General features: G+C 44.0%; 1 protein-coding gene across 1 annotated transcript in view; it reads right to left on the bottom strand.

Moving 5' to 3' along the window:
* tmem132a (transmembrane protein 132A) overlaps nucleotides 1-15,122 on the bottom strand; it is a 66,111-nt gene that overhangs the window by 13,992 nt on the left and 36,997 nt on the right. The window contains 2 exon segments of the mRNA XM_069174907.1: nucleotides 558-701; nucleotides 1,190-1,385. Of these exon segments, the coding sequence (XP_069031008.1) occupies nucleotides 558-701; nucleotides 1,190-1,385 (340 nt within the window).

Below are 15,122 nucleotides of genomic sequence, written 5' to 3' on the forward strand. Positions count from 1 at the left end.
GTAGCAGTACCAACACATAGAAGTACCAACAAGTATGAGTACTAAAATGTATCAGTACTAACATGTAGGAGTACTAAAATGTAGCAGTACTAACATGTAGCAGTACTAATATGTAGAAGTACTAATACGTAGGAGGACTAACAAGTAGAAGTACTAACACGTAGGAGTACTAACACGTAGAAGTACCAACAAGTAGAAGTACTAACACGTAGGAGTACTAACATGTAGAAGTACTAACACTTAGAAGTACTAACATGTATGAATACTAACATGTAGCAGCAATAACACGTAAGAGTACTAACATGTAGTACTAAGATGTAGGAAAACTAACACGTATAAGTACTCACATGTGGGAGGACTAAAATGTAGCAGTACTAACACGTAGAAGTACTAACACATAGAAGTACTAACACGTAGCAGTACTAACATCTAGCAGCACTAACATCACTGAACCCATGCAGTGTCTCCTGTCAGTCAGGTTTCATACCTGACCTTTGACCCCTGAGTTTTGTGAACCGTTCCACATCTTAACAACACTTGTGTCTGCTGTGTTTTACCTTGATAGTGTTCTCATTGGTGGAGCGACAGGTGACTGCAGAGGTGACATCTGACACCTTCCCATCGTGACTTGTTGCGAGCACGATGACAGGGAGGGACACCGGCTGGTTGGTCAGTATGGCCGTGTTGATGATGGTGTTACTCTGAAGAGACAGGTTCAGTCAGGGTTGATATGATTGGAGGATGGTGTTAATCTCAGGAGACAGGTTCAGTAAGGGTTGATATGATTGGAGGATGGTGTTAATCTCAGGAGACAGGTTCAGTAAGGGTTGATATGATTGGAGGATGGTGTTAATCTCAGGAGACAGGTTCAGTAAGGGTTGATATGATTGGAGGATGGTGTTAATCTCAGGAGACAGGTTCAGTAAGGGTTGATATGATTGGAGGATGGTGTTAATCTCAGGAGACAGGTTCAGTAAGGGTTGATATGATTGGAGGATGGTGTTAATCTCAGGAGACAGGTTCAGTCAGGGTTGATATGATTGGAGGATGGTGTTAATCTCAGGAGACAGGTTCAGTCAGGGTTGATATGATTGGAGGATGGTGTTAATCTCAGGAGACAGGTTCAGTCAGGGTTGATATGATTGGAGGACAGCCAACAGATCTTCAGACACCTGGAAGAAAGAAGTACCTCCGTGATGGCAGCGATGCCAAAGATGTGACGATCAGCGAACGAGAAGTAGCTCACTGCTGTCCCATGTGGCGATAGAGAGTTGCTACGCCCAGAGTACTCCACCCACCAGGTAGCAGACACTGTCATGGCGACGCTGAAGCTCCGCCTTAAGCCGTCAATCGACAGACACAAAACCTGCTGGAGGAGAGTAGGACTGCAAGTCCACAGAAATCAGAGAGTTTCTCATGTCAAACTACTGTTAACATCCAACCAATAGGATTCACTGAATGAAGCGTGTTCTACAATCACTCTGGTCGTGTTCGGCCAATGAAGCATGTTCTACAATGACACTGCACCTGTAGTTCTAATGAAGCGTGTTCTACAATCACACTGCTCCTGTTCTAATGAAGCATGTTCTACGATCAATCTGCTCCTGTTATAATAATGAAGCGTGTTCTGCAATCACTCTGCTCCGTTTGGACCAATGAAGCGTATTCTACAATCACTCTGCTCCTGTTGGACTAATGAAGCGTGTTCTACAATCACTCTGCTCCTGTTGGACTAATGAAGCGTGTTCTACAATCACACTGCTCCTGTTGAACTAATGAAGCGTGTTCTACAATCACTGCTCCTGTTGGACTAATGAAGCGTGTTCGACAATCATTGCTCCTGTTGGACTAATGAAGCGTGTTTTACAATCACTTTGGTCCTGCTGGACTAATGAAGCATGTTCTGCAATCATTTTGCTCCTGTTGTACTAATGAAGTGTTTTCTACAATCAACCTGCTCCTGTTGTAGTGTTGAAGCGTGTTCTACAATCACTACTCCTGTTGGACTACTGAAGCCTGCTCTACAATCAATCTGCTCTGTTTGGACCAATGAAGCGTGTTCTACAATCACTCTGCTGCTTTTGGACTAATGAAGCGTGTTTTACAATCACCCTGGTCCTGTTGGACCAATAATGCGTGATCTACAATCACACTGCTCCTGTTTTTCTAGTGAAGCGTGTTCTACAATCACTGCTCCTGTTGTACCAATGAAGTGTGTTCTACAATCACTCTGCTCTTGTTGGACTAATGAAGCGTGTTCTACAATCACTGCTCCTGTTGGACTAATGAAGCGTATTCTACAATCACACTGCTCCTGCTGGACTAATGAAGTGTGTTCTACAATAACTCTGCTCCTGTTGGTCCAATGAAGCGTGTTCTACAATCACTCTGCTCCTATTGTAATAAGGAAGCGTGTTCTACAATCACTCTGCTCCTGTTGGACCAATGAAGCGTGTTCTACAATCACTCTGCTCCTGTTGGACTAATGAAGCGTGGTCTGCAATCATTCTGCTCCTGTTGTACTAATGAAGCGTGTTCTACAATCACTCTGTTGCTTTTGGACTAATGAAGTGTGTTTTCCAATCACTCTGGTCCTGTTGGACCAATGAAGCGTGTTCTACAATCAAAATGCTCCTGTTTTTCTAGTGAAGCTTGTTATACAATCACACTGAAACTGTTCTACTAATGAAGCGTGTTCTGCAATCACTCTGCTCCTGTTGGACTCATGGAGCATGTTCTTCAATCACTCTACTCCTGTTGTTCCAATGAAGCGTGTTCTACAATCACTCTGCTCCGTTTGGACAATTGAAGCGTATTCTAAAATGACTACTCCTGTTGGACTAATGAAGCGTGTTCCACAATCAACCTGCTCCTGTTGTGGAAGCGTAGCGTGTTCTACAATCACTGCTCTTGTTGTAGTAATGAAGCGTGTTCTACTATCACACTGCTTCTGCTGTACTACTGAAGCGTGTTTTACAATCACTCTGCTCCTGTTGGACCAATGAAGCGTGTTCTAAAATCACTGCTCCTGTTGTAGTAATGAAGCGTGTTCTACTATCAAACTGCTCCTGCTGTACTACTGAAGCGTGTTTTACAATCACTCTGCTCCTGTTGAACCAATGAAGCGTGTACTACAATCACTCTGTTCCTGTTGGACTAATGAAGCGTGTTCTACAATCACTCTGCTCCTTTTGCAGTAATGAAGCATGTTCTACAATCACAGTGCTCCTGCTGTACTACTGAAGCGTGTTTTACAATCATTTTGCTCCTGTTTGACTAATGAAGCGTGTTCTACAATCACTCTGCTCTTTTTTGAACCAATGAAGCGTGTTCTACAATCACTGCTCCTGTTGTAGTAATGATGCGTGTTTTACAATCACTCTGCTCCTGTTGGACTAATGAAAGCGCGTTCTACAATCACTCTGCTCCTGTTGGACCAATGAAGCGTGTTCTACAATCACTGCTCTTGTTGTAGTAATGAAGCGTGTTCTACTATCACACTGCTCCTGCTGTACTACTGAAGCTTGTTCTACAATCACTCTGCTCCTGTTGGACTAATGAAGCGTGTTCTACAATCACTCTGCTCCTGTTGGACTAATGAAAGCGCGTTCTACAATCACTCTGCTCCTGTTGGACCAATGAAGCGTGTTCTACAATCACTGCTCTTGTTGTAGTAATGAAGCGTGTTCTACTATCACACTGCTTCTGCTGTACTACTGAAGCGTGTTTTACAATCACTCTGCTCCTGTTGGACCAATGAAGCGTGTTCTACAATCACTGCTCCTGTTGTAGTAATGAAGCGTGTTCTACTATCACACTGCTCCTGCTGTGCTACTGAAGCGTGTTTTACAATCACTCTGCTCCTGTTGGACCAATGAAGCGTTTTCCACAATCACTATGCTCCTGTTGGGGTAATGAAGCGTGTTCTACAATCACACTGCTCCTGTAGTTCTAATGAAGCGTGTTCCACAATCAACCTGCTCCTGTTGTGGAAACGTAGCGTGTTCTACAATCACTGCTCTTGTTGTAGTAATGAAGCGTGTTCTACTATCACACTGCTCCTGCTGTACTACTGAAGCGTGTTTTACAATCACTCTGCTCCTGTTGTACTAATGAAGCGTGTACTACGATCACTCTGCTCCTGTTGGACCAATGAAGCGTGTTCTAAAATCACTGCTCCTGTTGTAGTAATGAAGCGTGTTCTACTATCACACTGCTCCTGCTGTACTACAGAAGCGTGTTTTACAATCACTCTGTTCCTGTTGGACTGATGAAGCATGTTCTACAATCACTCTGCTCCTTTTGCAGTAATGAAGCATGTTCTACAATCACAGTGCTCCTGCTGTACTACTGAAGCGTGTTCTACAATCACTTTGCTCCTGTTGGACTAATGAAGCGTGTTCTACAATAACACTGCTCTGTTGGACAAAATGAAGCGTGTTCTACAATCACTCTGCTCCTGCTGTACTACTGAAGCGTGTTCTACAATCACTCTGCTCCTGTTGGACCAATGAAGCGTTTTACACAATCACTATGCTCCTGTTGGGGTAATGAAGCGTGTTCAACAATCACACTGCTCCTGTTGTTCTAATGAAGCGTGTTCCACAATCAACCTGCTCCTGTTGTGGAAACGTAGCGTGTTCTACAATCACTGCTCTTGTTGTAGTAATGAAGCGTGTTCTACTATCACACTGCTTCTGCTGTACTACTGAAGCGTGTTTTACAATCACTCTGCTCCTGTTGGACCAATGAAGCGTGTTCTAAAATCACTGCTCCTGTTGTAGTAATGAAGCGTGTTCTACTATCACACTGCTCCTGCTGTACTACTGAAGCGTGTTTTACAATCACTCTGCTCCTGTTGAACCAATGAAGCGTGTACTACAATCACTCTGTTCCTGTTGGACTAATGAAGCGTGTTCTACAATCACTCTGCTCCTTTTGCAGTAATGAAGCATGTTCTACAATCACAGTGCTCCTGCTGTACTACTTTAGCGTGTTCTACAATCACTCTGCTCCTGTTGGACTAATGAAGCGTGTTCTACAATCACTCTGCTCCTTTTGTAGTAATGAAGCGTGTTCTACAATCACTCTGCTCCTGTTGGACTAAAGAAGTGTTTTCTACAATCACACTGCTCCTGCTGTACTACTGAAGCGTGTTTTACAATCATTTTGCTCCTGTTTGACGAATGAAGCGTGTTCTACAATCACTCTGCTCTTTTTTGAACCAATGAAGCGTGTTCTACAATCACTGCTCCTGTTGTAGTAATGATGCGTGTTTTACAATCACTCTGCTCCTGTTGGACTAATGAAAGCGCGTTCTACAATCACTCTGCTCCTGTTGGACCAATGAAGCGTGTTCTACAATCACTGCTCTTGTTGTAGTAATGAAGCGTGTTCTACTATCACACTGCTCCTGCTGTACTACTGAAGCTTGTTCTACAATCACTCTGCTCCTGTTGGACTAATGAAGCGTGTTCTACAATCACTCTGCTCCTGTTGGACCAATGAAGCGTTTTCCACAATCACTATGCTCCTGTTGGGGTAATGAAGCGTGTTCTACAATCACACTGCTCCTGTTGTTCTAATGAAGCGTGTTCCACAATCAACCTGCTCCTGTTGTGGAAACGTCACGTGTTCTACAATCACTGCTCTTGTTGTAGTAATGAAGCGTGTTCTACTATCACACTGCTTCTGCTGTACTACTGAAGCGTGTTTTACAATCACTCTGCTCCTGTTGGACTAATGAAGCGTGTTCTACAATCACTCTGCTCCTGTTGGACCAATGAAGCGTGTTCCACAATCACTATTCTCCTGTTGGACTAATGAATCGTATCCTACAATCACTCTGCTCCTGTTGGCCTAATGAAGCGTTTTCCACAATCACTATGCTCCTTTTGGACTAATGAAGCGTGTTCTACAATCACACTGCTCCTGTTGTTCTAATGAAGCGTGTTCCACAATCAACCTGCTCCGGTTGTGATAACGTAGCGTGTTCTACAATCACTGCTCTTGTTGTAGTAATGAAGCGTGTTCTACTATCACTCTGCTCCTGTTGGACCAATGAAGCGTGTTCCACAATCACTATTCTCCTGTTGGACTAATGAATCGTATCCTACAATCACTCTGCTCCTGTTGGACCAATGAAGCGTGTTCTACAATCACTGCTCTTGTTGTAGTAATGAAGCGTGTTCTACTATCACACTGCTCCTGCTGTACTACTGAAGCTTGTTCTACAATCACTCTGCTCCTGTTGGACTAATGAATCGTATCCTACAATCACTCTGCTCCTGTTGGCCTAATGAAGCGTTTTCCACAATCACTATGCTCCTGTTGGGGTAATGAAGCGTGTTCTACAATCACACTGCTCCTGTTGTTCTAATGAAGCGTGTTCCACAATCAACCTGCTCCTGTTGTGGAAACGTAGCGTGTTCTACAATAACTGCTCTTGTTGTAGTAATGAAGCGTGTTCTACTATCACACTGCTTCTGCTGTACTACTGAAGCGTGTTTTACAATCACTCTGCTCCTGTTGGACTAATGAAGCGCGTTCTACAATCACTCTGCTCCTGTTGGACCAATGAAGCGTGTTCTAAAATCACTGCTCCTGTTGTAGTAATGAAGCGTGTTCTACTATCACACTGCTCCTGCTGTACTACTGAAGCGTGTTTTACAATCACTCTGCTCCTGTTGAACCAATGAAGCGTGTACTACAATCACTCTGTTCCTGTTGGACTAATGAAGCGTGTTCTACAATCACTCTGCTGCTGTTGGACCAATGAAGCATGTTCTACAATCACACTGCTCCTGCTGTACTACTGAAGCGTTTTCTATAATCACTCTGCTCCTGTTGGACTAATGAAGCGTGTTCTACAATAACACTGCTCTGTTGGACAAAATGGAGCGTGTTCTACAATCACTCTGCTCCTGTTGGACTAATGAAGCGTGTTCTACAATCACTCTGCTCCTTTTGTAGTAATGAAGCGTGTTCTACCATCACACTGCTCCTGCTGTACTACTGAAGCGTGTTTTACAATCACTCTGCTCCTATTGGACCAATGAAGCGTGTACTACAATCACTCTGCTCCTGTTGGACCAATGAAGCGTGTTCTACAAACTCTGCTCCTGTTGTAGTAATGAAGCGTGTTCTACTATCACTCTGCTCCTGTTGGACCAATGAAGCGTGTTCCACAATCACTATTCTCCTGTTGGACTAATGAATCGTATCCTACAATCACTCTGCTCCTGTTGGCCTAATGAAGCGTTTTCCACAATCACTATGCTCCTTTTGGACCAATGAAGCGTGTTCTACAATCACTGCTCTTGTTGTAGTAATGAAGCGTGTTCTACTATCACACTGCTCCTGCTGTACTACTGAAGCTTGTTCTACAATCACTCTGCTCCTGTTGGACTAATGAATCGTATCCTACAATCACTCTGCTCCTGTTGGCCTAATGAAGCGTTTTCCACAATCACTATGCTCCTGTTGGGGTAATGAAGCGTGTTCTACAATCACACTGCTCCTGTTGTTCTAATGAAGCGTGTTCCACAATCAACCTGCTCCTGTTGTGGAAACGTAGCGTGTTCTACAATAACTGCTCTTGTTGTAGTAATGAAGCGTGTTCTACTATCACACTGCTTCTGCTGTACTACTGAAGCGTGTTTTACAATCACTCTGCTCCTGTTGGACTAATGAAGCGCGTTCTACAATCACTCTGCTCCTGTTGGACCAATGAAGCGTGTTCTAAAATCACTGCTCCTGTTGTAGTAATGAAGCGTGTTCTACTATCACACTGCTCCTGCTGTACTACTGAAGCGTGTTTTACAATCACTCTGCTCCTGTTGAACCAATGAAGCGTGTACTACAATCACTCTGTTCTTGTTGGACTAATGAAGCGTGTTCTACAATCACTCTGCTGCTGTTGGACCAATGAAGCATGTTCTACAATCACACTGCTCCTGCTGTACTACTGAAGCGTTTTCTACAATCACTCTGCTCCTGTTGGACTAATGAAGCGTGTTCTACAATAACACTGCTCTGTTGGACAAAATGGAGCGTGTTCTACAATCACTCTGCTCCTGTTGGACTAATGAAGCGTGTTCTACAATCACTCTGCTCCTTTTGTAGTAATGAAGCGTGTTCTACCATCACACTGCTCCTGCTGTACTACTGAAGCGTGTTTTACAATCACTCTGCTCCTGTTGGACCAATGAAGCGTGTTCTACAATCACTGCTCCTGTTGTAGTAATGAAGCGTGTTCTACTATCACACTGCTCCTGCTGTGCTACTGAAGCGTGTTTTACAATCACTCTGCTCCTGTTGGACCAATGAAGCGTGTACTACAATCACTCTGCTCCTGTTGGACCAATGAAGCGTGTTCTACAATCACTGCTCCTGTTGTAGTAATGAAGCGTGTTCTACTATCACACTGCTCCTGCTGTGCTACTGAAGCGTGTTTTACAATCACTCTGCTCCTGTTGGACTAATGAAAGCGCGTTCTACAATCACTCTGCTCCTGTTGGACCAATGAAGCGTTTTCCACAATCACTATGCTCCTGTTGGGGTAATGAAGCGTGTTCTACAATCACACTGCTCCTGTAGTTCTAATGAAGCGTGTTCCACAATCAACCTGCTCCTGTTGTGGAAACGTAGCGTGTTCTACAATCACTGCTCTTGTTGTAGTAATGAAGCGTGTTCTACTATCACACTGCTCCTGCTATACTACTGAAGCGTGTTTACAATCACTCTGCTCCTGTTGGACCAATGAAGCGTTTTACACAATCACTATGCTCCTGTTGGGGTAATGAAGCGTGTTCAACAATCACACTGCTCCTGTTGTTCTAATGAAGCGTGTTCCACAATCAACCTGCTCCTGTTGTGGAAACGTAGCGTGTTCTACAATCACTGCTCTTGTTGTAGTAATGAAGCGTGTTCTACTATCACACTGCTTCTGCTGTACTACTGAAGCGTGTTTTACAATCACTCTGCTCCTGTTGGACCAATGAAGCGTGTTCTAAAATCACTGCTCCTGTTGTAGTAATGAAGCGTGTTCTACTATCACACTGCTCCTGCTGTACTACTGAAGCGTGTTTTACAATCACTCTGCTCCTGTTGAACCAATGAAGCGTGTACTACAATCACTCTGTTCCTGTTGGACTAATGAAGCGTGTTCTACAATCACTCTGCTCCTTTTGCAGTAATGAAGCATGTTCTACAATCACAGTGCTCCTGCTGTACTACTGAAGCGTGTTCTACAATCACTCTGCTCCTGTTGGACTAATGAAGCGTGTTCTACAATCACTCTGCTCCTTTTGTAGTAATGAAGCGTGTTCTACAATCACTCTGCTCCTGTTGGACTAATGAAGCGTGTTCTACAATCACTCTGCTCCTTTTGTAGTAATGAAGCGTGTTCTACCATCACACTGCTCCTGCTGTACTACTGAAGCGTGTTTTACAATCACTCTGCTCCTGTTGGACCAATGAAGCGTGTTCTACAATCACTGCTCCTGTTGTAGTAATGAAGCGTGTTCTACTATCACACTGCTCCTGCTGTGCTACTGAAGCGTGTTTTACAATCACTCTGCTCCTGTTGGACCAATGAAGCGTGTACTACAATCACTCTGCTCCTGTTGGGCCAATGAAGCGTGTTCTACAATCACTGCTCCTGTTGTAGTAATGAAGCGTGTTCTACTATCACACTGCTCCTGCTGTGCTACTGAAGCGTGTTTTACAATCACTCTGCTCCTGTTGGACTAATGAAAGCGCGTTCTACAATCACTCTGCTCCTGTTGGACCAATGAAGCGTTTTCCACAATCACTATGCTCCTGTTGGGGTAATGAAGCGTGTTCTACAATCACACTGCTCCTGTAGTTCTAATGAAGCGTGTTCCACAATCAACCTGCTCCTGTTGTGGAAACGTAGCGTATTCTACAATCACTGCTCTTGTTGTAGTAATGAAGCGTGTTCTACTATCACACTGCTCCTGCTATACTACTGAAGCGTGTTTACAATCACTCTGCTCCTGTTGGACCAATGAAGCGTTTTACACAATCACTATGCTCCTGTTGGGGTAATGAAGCGTGTTCAACAATCACACTGCTCCTGTTGTTCTAATGAAGCGTGTTCCACAATCAACCTGCTCCTGTTGTGGAAACGTAGCGTGTTCTACAATCACTGCTCTTGTTGTAGTAATGAAGCGTGTTCTACTATCACACTGCTTCTGCTGTACTACTGAAGCGTGTTTTACAATCACTCTGCTCCTGTTGGACCAATGAAGCGTGTTCTAAAATCACTGCTCCTGTTGTAGTAATGAAGCGTGTTCTACTATCACACTGCTCCTGCTGTACTACTGAAGCGTGTTTTACAATCACTCTGCTCCTGTTGAACCAATGAAGCGTGTACTACAATCACTCTGTTCCTGTTGGACTAATGAAGCGTGTTCTACAATCACTCTGCTCCTTTTGCAGTAATGAAGCATGTTCTACAATCACAGTGCTCCTGCTGTACTACTGAAGCGTGTTCTACAATCACTCTGCTCCTGTTGGACTAATGAAGCGTGTTCTACAATCACTCTGCTCCTTTTGTAGTAATGAAGCGTGTTCTACAATCACTCTGCTCCTGTTGGACTAAAGAAGTGTTTTCTACAATCACACTGCTCCTGCTGTACTACTGAAGCGTGTTTTACAATCATTTTGCTCCTGTTTGACGAATGAAGCGTGTTCTACAATCACTCTGCTCTTTTTTGAACCAATGAAGCGTGTTCTACAATCACTGCTCCTGTTGTAGTAATGATGCGTGTTTTACAATCACTCTGCTCCTGTTGGACTAATGAAAGCGCGTTCTACAATCACTCTGCTCCTGTTGGACCAATGAAGCGTGTTCTACAATCACTGCTCTTGTTGTAGTAATGAAGCGTGTTCTACTATCACACTGCTCCTGCTGTACTACTGAAGCTTGTTCTACAATCACTCTGCTCCTGTTGGACTAATGAAGCGTGTTCTACAATCACTCTGCTCCTGTTGGACCAATGAAGCGTTTTCCACAATCACTATGCTCCTGTTGGGGTAATGAAGCGTGTTCTACAATCACACTGCTCCTGTTGTTCTAATGAAGCGTGTTCCACAATCAACCTGCTCCTGTTGTGGAAACGTCACGTGTTCTACAATCACTGCTCTTGTTGTAGTAATGAAGCGTGTTCTACTATCACACTGCTTCTGCTGTACTACTGAAGCGTGTTTTACAATCACTCTGCTCCTGTTGGACTAATGAAGCGTGTTCTACAATCACTCTGCTCCTGTTGGACCAATGAAGCGTGTTCCACAATCACTATTCTCCTGTTGGACTAATGAATCGTATCCTACAATCACTCTGCTCCTGTTGGCCTAATGAAGCGTTTTCCACAATCACTATGCTCCTTTTGGACAAATGAAGCGTGTTCTACAATCACACTGCTCCTGTTGTTCTAATGAAGCGTGTTCCACAATCAACCTGCTCCTGTTGTGATAACGTAGCGTGTTCTACAATCACTGCTCTTGTTGTAGTAATGAAGCGTGTTCTACTATCACTCTGCTCCTGTTGGACCAATGAAGCGTGTTCCACAATCACTATTCTCCTGTTGGACTAATGAATCGTATCCTACAATAACTCTGCTCCTGTTGGACCAATGAAGCGTTTTCCACAATCACTATGCTCCTGTTGGGGTAATGAAGCGTGTTCTACAATCACACTGCTCCTGTTGTTCTAATGAAGCGTGTTCCACAATCAACATGCTCCTGTTGTGGAAACGTAGCGTGTTCTACAATAACTGCTCTTGTTGTAGTAATGAAGCGTGTTCTACTATCACACTGCTTCTGCTGTACTACTGAAGCGTGTTTTACAATCACTCTGCTCCTGTTGGACTAATGAAGCGCGTTCTACAATCACTCTGCTCCTGTTGGACCAATGAAGCGTGTTCTAAAATCACTGCTCTTGTTGTAGTAATGAAGCGTGTTCTACTATCACACTGCTTCTGCTGTACTACTGAAGCGCGTTCTACAATCACTCTGCTCCTGTTGGACCAATGAAGCGTGTTCTACAATCACTCTGCTCCTGTTGGACTAATGAAGCGTGTTCTACAATCACTCTGCTCCTTTTGTAGTAATGAAGCGTGTTCTACCATCACACTGCTCCTGCTGCACTACTGAAGCGTGTTTTACAATCACTCTGCTCCTATTGGACCAATGAAGCGTGTACTACAATCACTCTGCTCCTGTTGGACCAATGAAGCGTGTTCTACAATCACTGCTCCTGTTGTAGTAATGAAGCGTGTTCTACTATCACTCTGCTCCTGTTGGACCAATGAAGCGTGTTCCACAATCACTATTCTCCTGTTGGACTAATGAATCGTATCCTACAATCACTCTGCTCCTGTTGGCCTAATGAAGCGTTTTCCACAATCACTATGCTCCTTTTGGACCAATGAAGCGTGTTCTACAATCACTGCTCTTGTTGTAGTAATGAAGCGTGTTCTACTATCACACTGCTCCTGCTGTACTACTGAAGCTTGTTCTACAATCACTCTGATTCCTGTTGGACTAATGAATCGTATCCTAAAATCACTCTGCTCCTGTTGGCCTAATGAAGCGTTTTCCACAATCACTATGCTCCTGTTGGGGTAATGAAGCGTGTTCTACAATCACACTGCTCCTGTTGTTCTAATGAAGCGTGTTCCACAATCAACCTGCTCCTGTTGTGGAAACGTAGCGTGTTCTACAATAACTGCTCTTGTTGTAGTAATGAAGCGTGTTCTACTATCACACTGCTTCTGCTGTACTACTGAAGCGTGTTTTACAATCACTCTGCTCCTGTTGGACTAATGAAGCGTGTTCTACAATCACACTGCTCCTTTTGCAGTAATGAAGCATGTTCTACAATCACAGTGCTCCTGCTGTACTACTGAAGCGTGTTCTACAATCACTTTGCTCCGGTTGGACTAATGAAGCGTGTTCTACAATAACACTGTTCTGTTGGACAAAATGAAGCGTGTTCTACAATCACTCTGCTCCTGTTGGACCAATGAAGCATGTTCTACAATCACACTGCTCCTGCTGTACTACTGAAGCGTGTTCTACAATCACTCTGCTCCTGTTGGACTAATGAAGCGTGTTCTACAATAACACTGATCTTTTCGACAAAATGAAGCGTGTTCTACAATCACTCTGCTCCTGTTGGACTAATGAAGCGTGTTTTACAATCACTCTGCTCCTGTTGGACCAATGAAGCGTGTACTACAATCACTCTGCTCCTGTTGGACCAATGAAGCGTGTTCTACAATCACTGCTCCTGTTGTAGTAATGAAGCGTGTTCTACTATCACACTGCTCCTGCTGTGCTACTGAAGCGTGTTTTACAATCACTCTGCTCCTGTTGGACCAATGAAGCGTTTTCCACAATCACTATGCTCCTGTTGGGGTAATGAAGCGTGTTCTACAATCACACTGCTCCTGTAGTTCTAATGAAGCGTGTTCCACAATCAACCTGCTCCTGTTGTGGAAACGTAGCGTGTTCTACAATCACTGCTCTTGTTGTAGTAATGAAGCGTGTTCTACTATCACACTGCTCCTGCTGTACTACTGAAGCTTGTTCTACAATCACTCTGCTCCTGTTGGACTAATGAATCGTATCCTACAATCACTCTGCTCCTGTTGGCCTAATGAAGCGTTTTCCACAATCACTATGCTCCTGTTGGGGTAATGAAGCGTGTTCTACAATCACACTGCTCCTGTTGTTCTAATGAAGCGTGTTCCACAATCAACATGCTCCTGTTGTGGAAACGTAGCGTGTTCTACAATAACTGCTCTTGTTGTAGTAATGAAGCGTGTTCTACTATCACACTGCTTCTGCTGTACTACTGAAGCGTGTTTTACAATCACTCTGCTCCTGTTGGACTAATGAAGCGCGTTCTACAATCACTCTGCTCCTGTTGGACCAATGAAGCGTGTTCTAAAATCACTGCTCTTGTTGTAGTAATGAAGCGTGTTCTACTATCACACTGCTTCTGCTGTACTACTGAAGCGCGTTCTACAATCACTCTGCTCCTGTTGGACCAATGAAGCGTGTTCTACAATCACTCTGCTCCTGTTGGACTAATGAAGCGTGTTCTACAATCACTCTGCTCCTTTTGTAGTAATGAAGCGTGTTCTACCATCACACTGCTCCTGCTGCACTACTGAAGCGTGTTTTACAATCACTCTGCTCCTATTGGACCAATGAAGCGTGTACTACAATCACTCTGCTCCTGTTGGACCAATGAAGCGTGTTCTACAATCACTGCTCCTGTTGTAGTAATGAAGCGTGTTCTACTATCACTCTGCTCCTGTTGGACCAATGAAGCGTGTTCCACAATCACTATTCTCCTGTTGGACTAATGAATCGTATCCTACAATCACTCTGCTCCTGTTGGCCTAATGAAGCGTTTTCCACAATCACTATGCTCCTTTTGGACCAATGAAGCGTGTTCTACAATCACTGCTCTTGTTGTAGTAATGAAGCGTGTTCTACTATCACACTGCTCCTGCTGTACTACTGAAGCTTGTTCTACAATCACTCTGATTCCTGTTGGACTAATGAATCGTATCCTAAAATCACTCTGCTCCTGTTGGCCTAATGAAGCGTTTTCCACAATCACTATGCTCCTGTTGGGGTAATGAAGCGTGTTCTACAATCACACTGCTCCTGTTGTTCTAATGAAGCGTGTTCCACAATCAACCTGCTCCTGTTGTGGAAACGTAGCGTGTTCTACAATCACTGCTCTTGTTGTAGTAATGAAGCGTGTTCTACTATCACACTGCTTCTGCTGTACTACTGAAGCGCGTTCTACAATCACTCTGCTCCTGTTGGACCAATGAAGCGTGTTCTAAAATCACTGCTCCTGTTGTAGTAATGAAGCGTGTTCTACTATCACACTGCTCCTGCTGTACTACTGAAGCGTGTTTTACAATCACTCTGCTCCTGTTGAACCAATGAAGCGTGTACTACAATCACTCTGTTCTTGTTGGACTAATGAAGCGTGTTCTACAATCACACTGCTCCTGCTGGACCAATGAAGCATGTTCTACAATCACACTGCTCCTGCTGTACTACTGAAG

The sequence above is a fragment of the Embiotoca jacksoni genome, unplaced genomic scaffold, assembly GCF_022577435.1.
Source record: "Embiotoca jacksoni isolate LCO1_2020_lvr unplaced genomic scaffold, fEmbJac1.0.p SCAF_103, whole genome shotgun sequence".
NCBI lineage: Eukaryota > Metazoa > Chordata > Actinopteri > Embiotocidae > Embiotoca > Embiotoca jacksoni.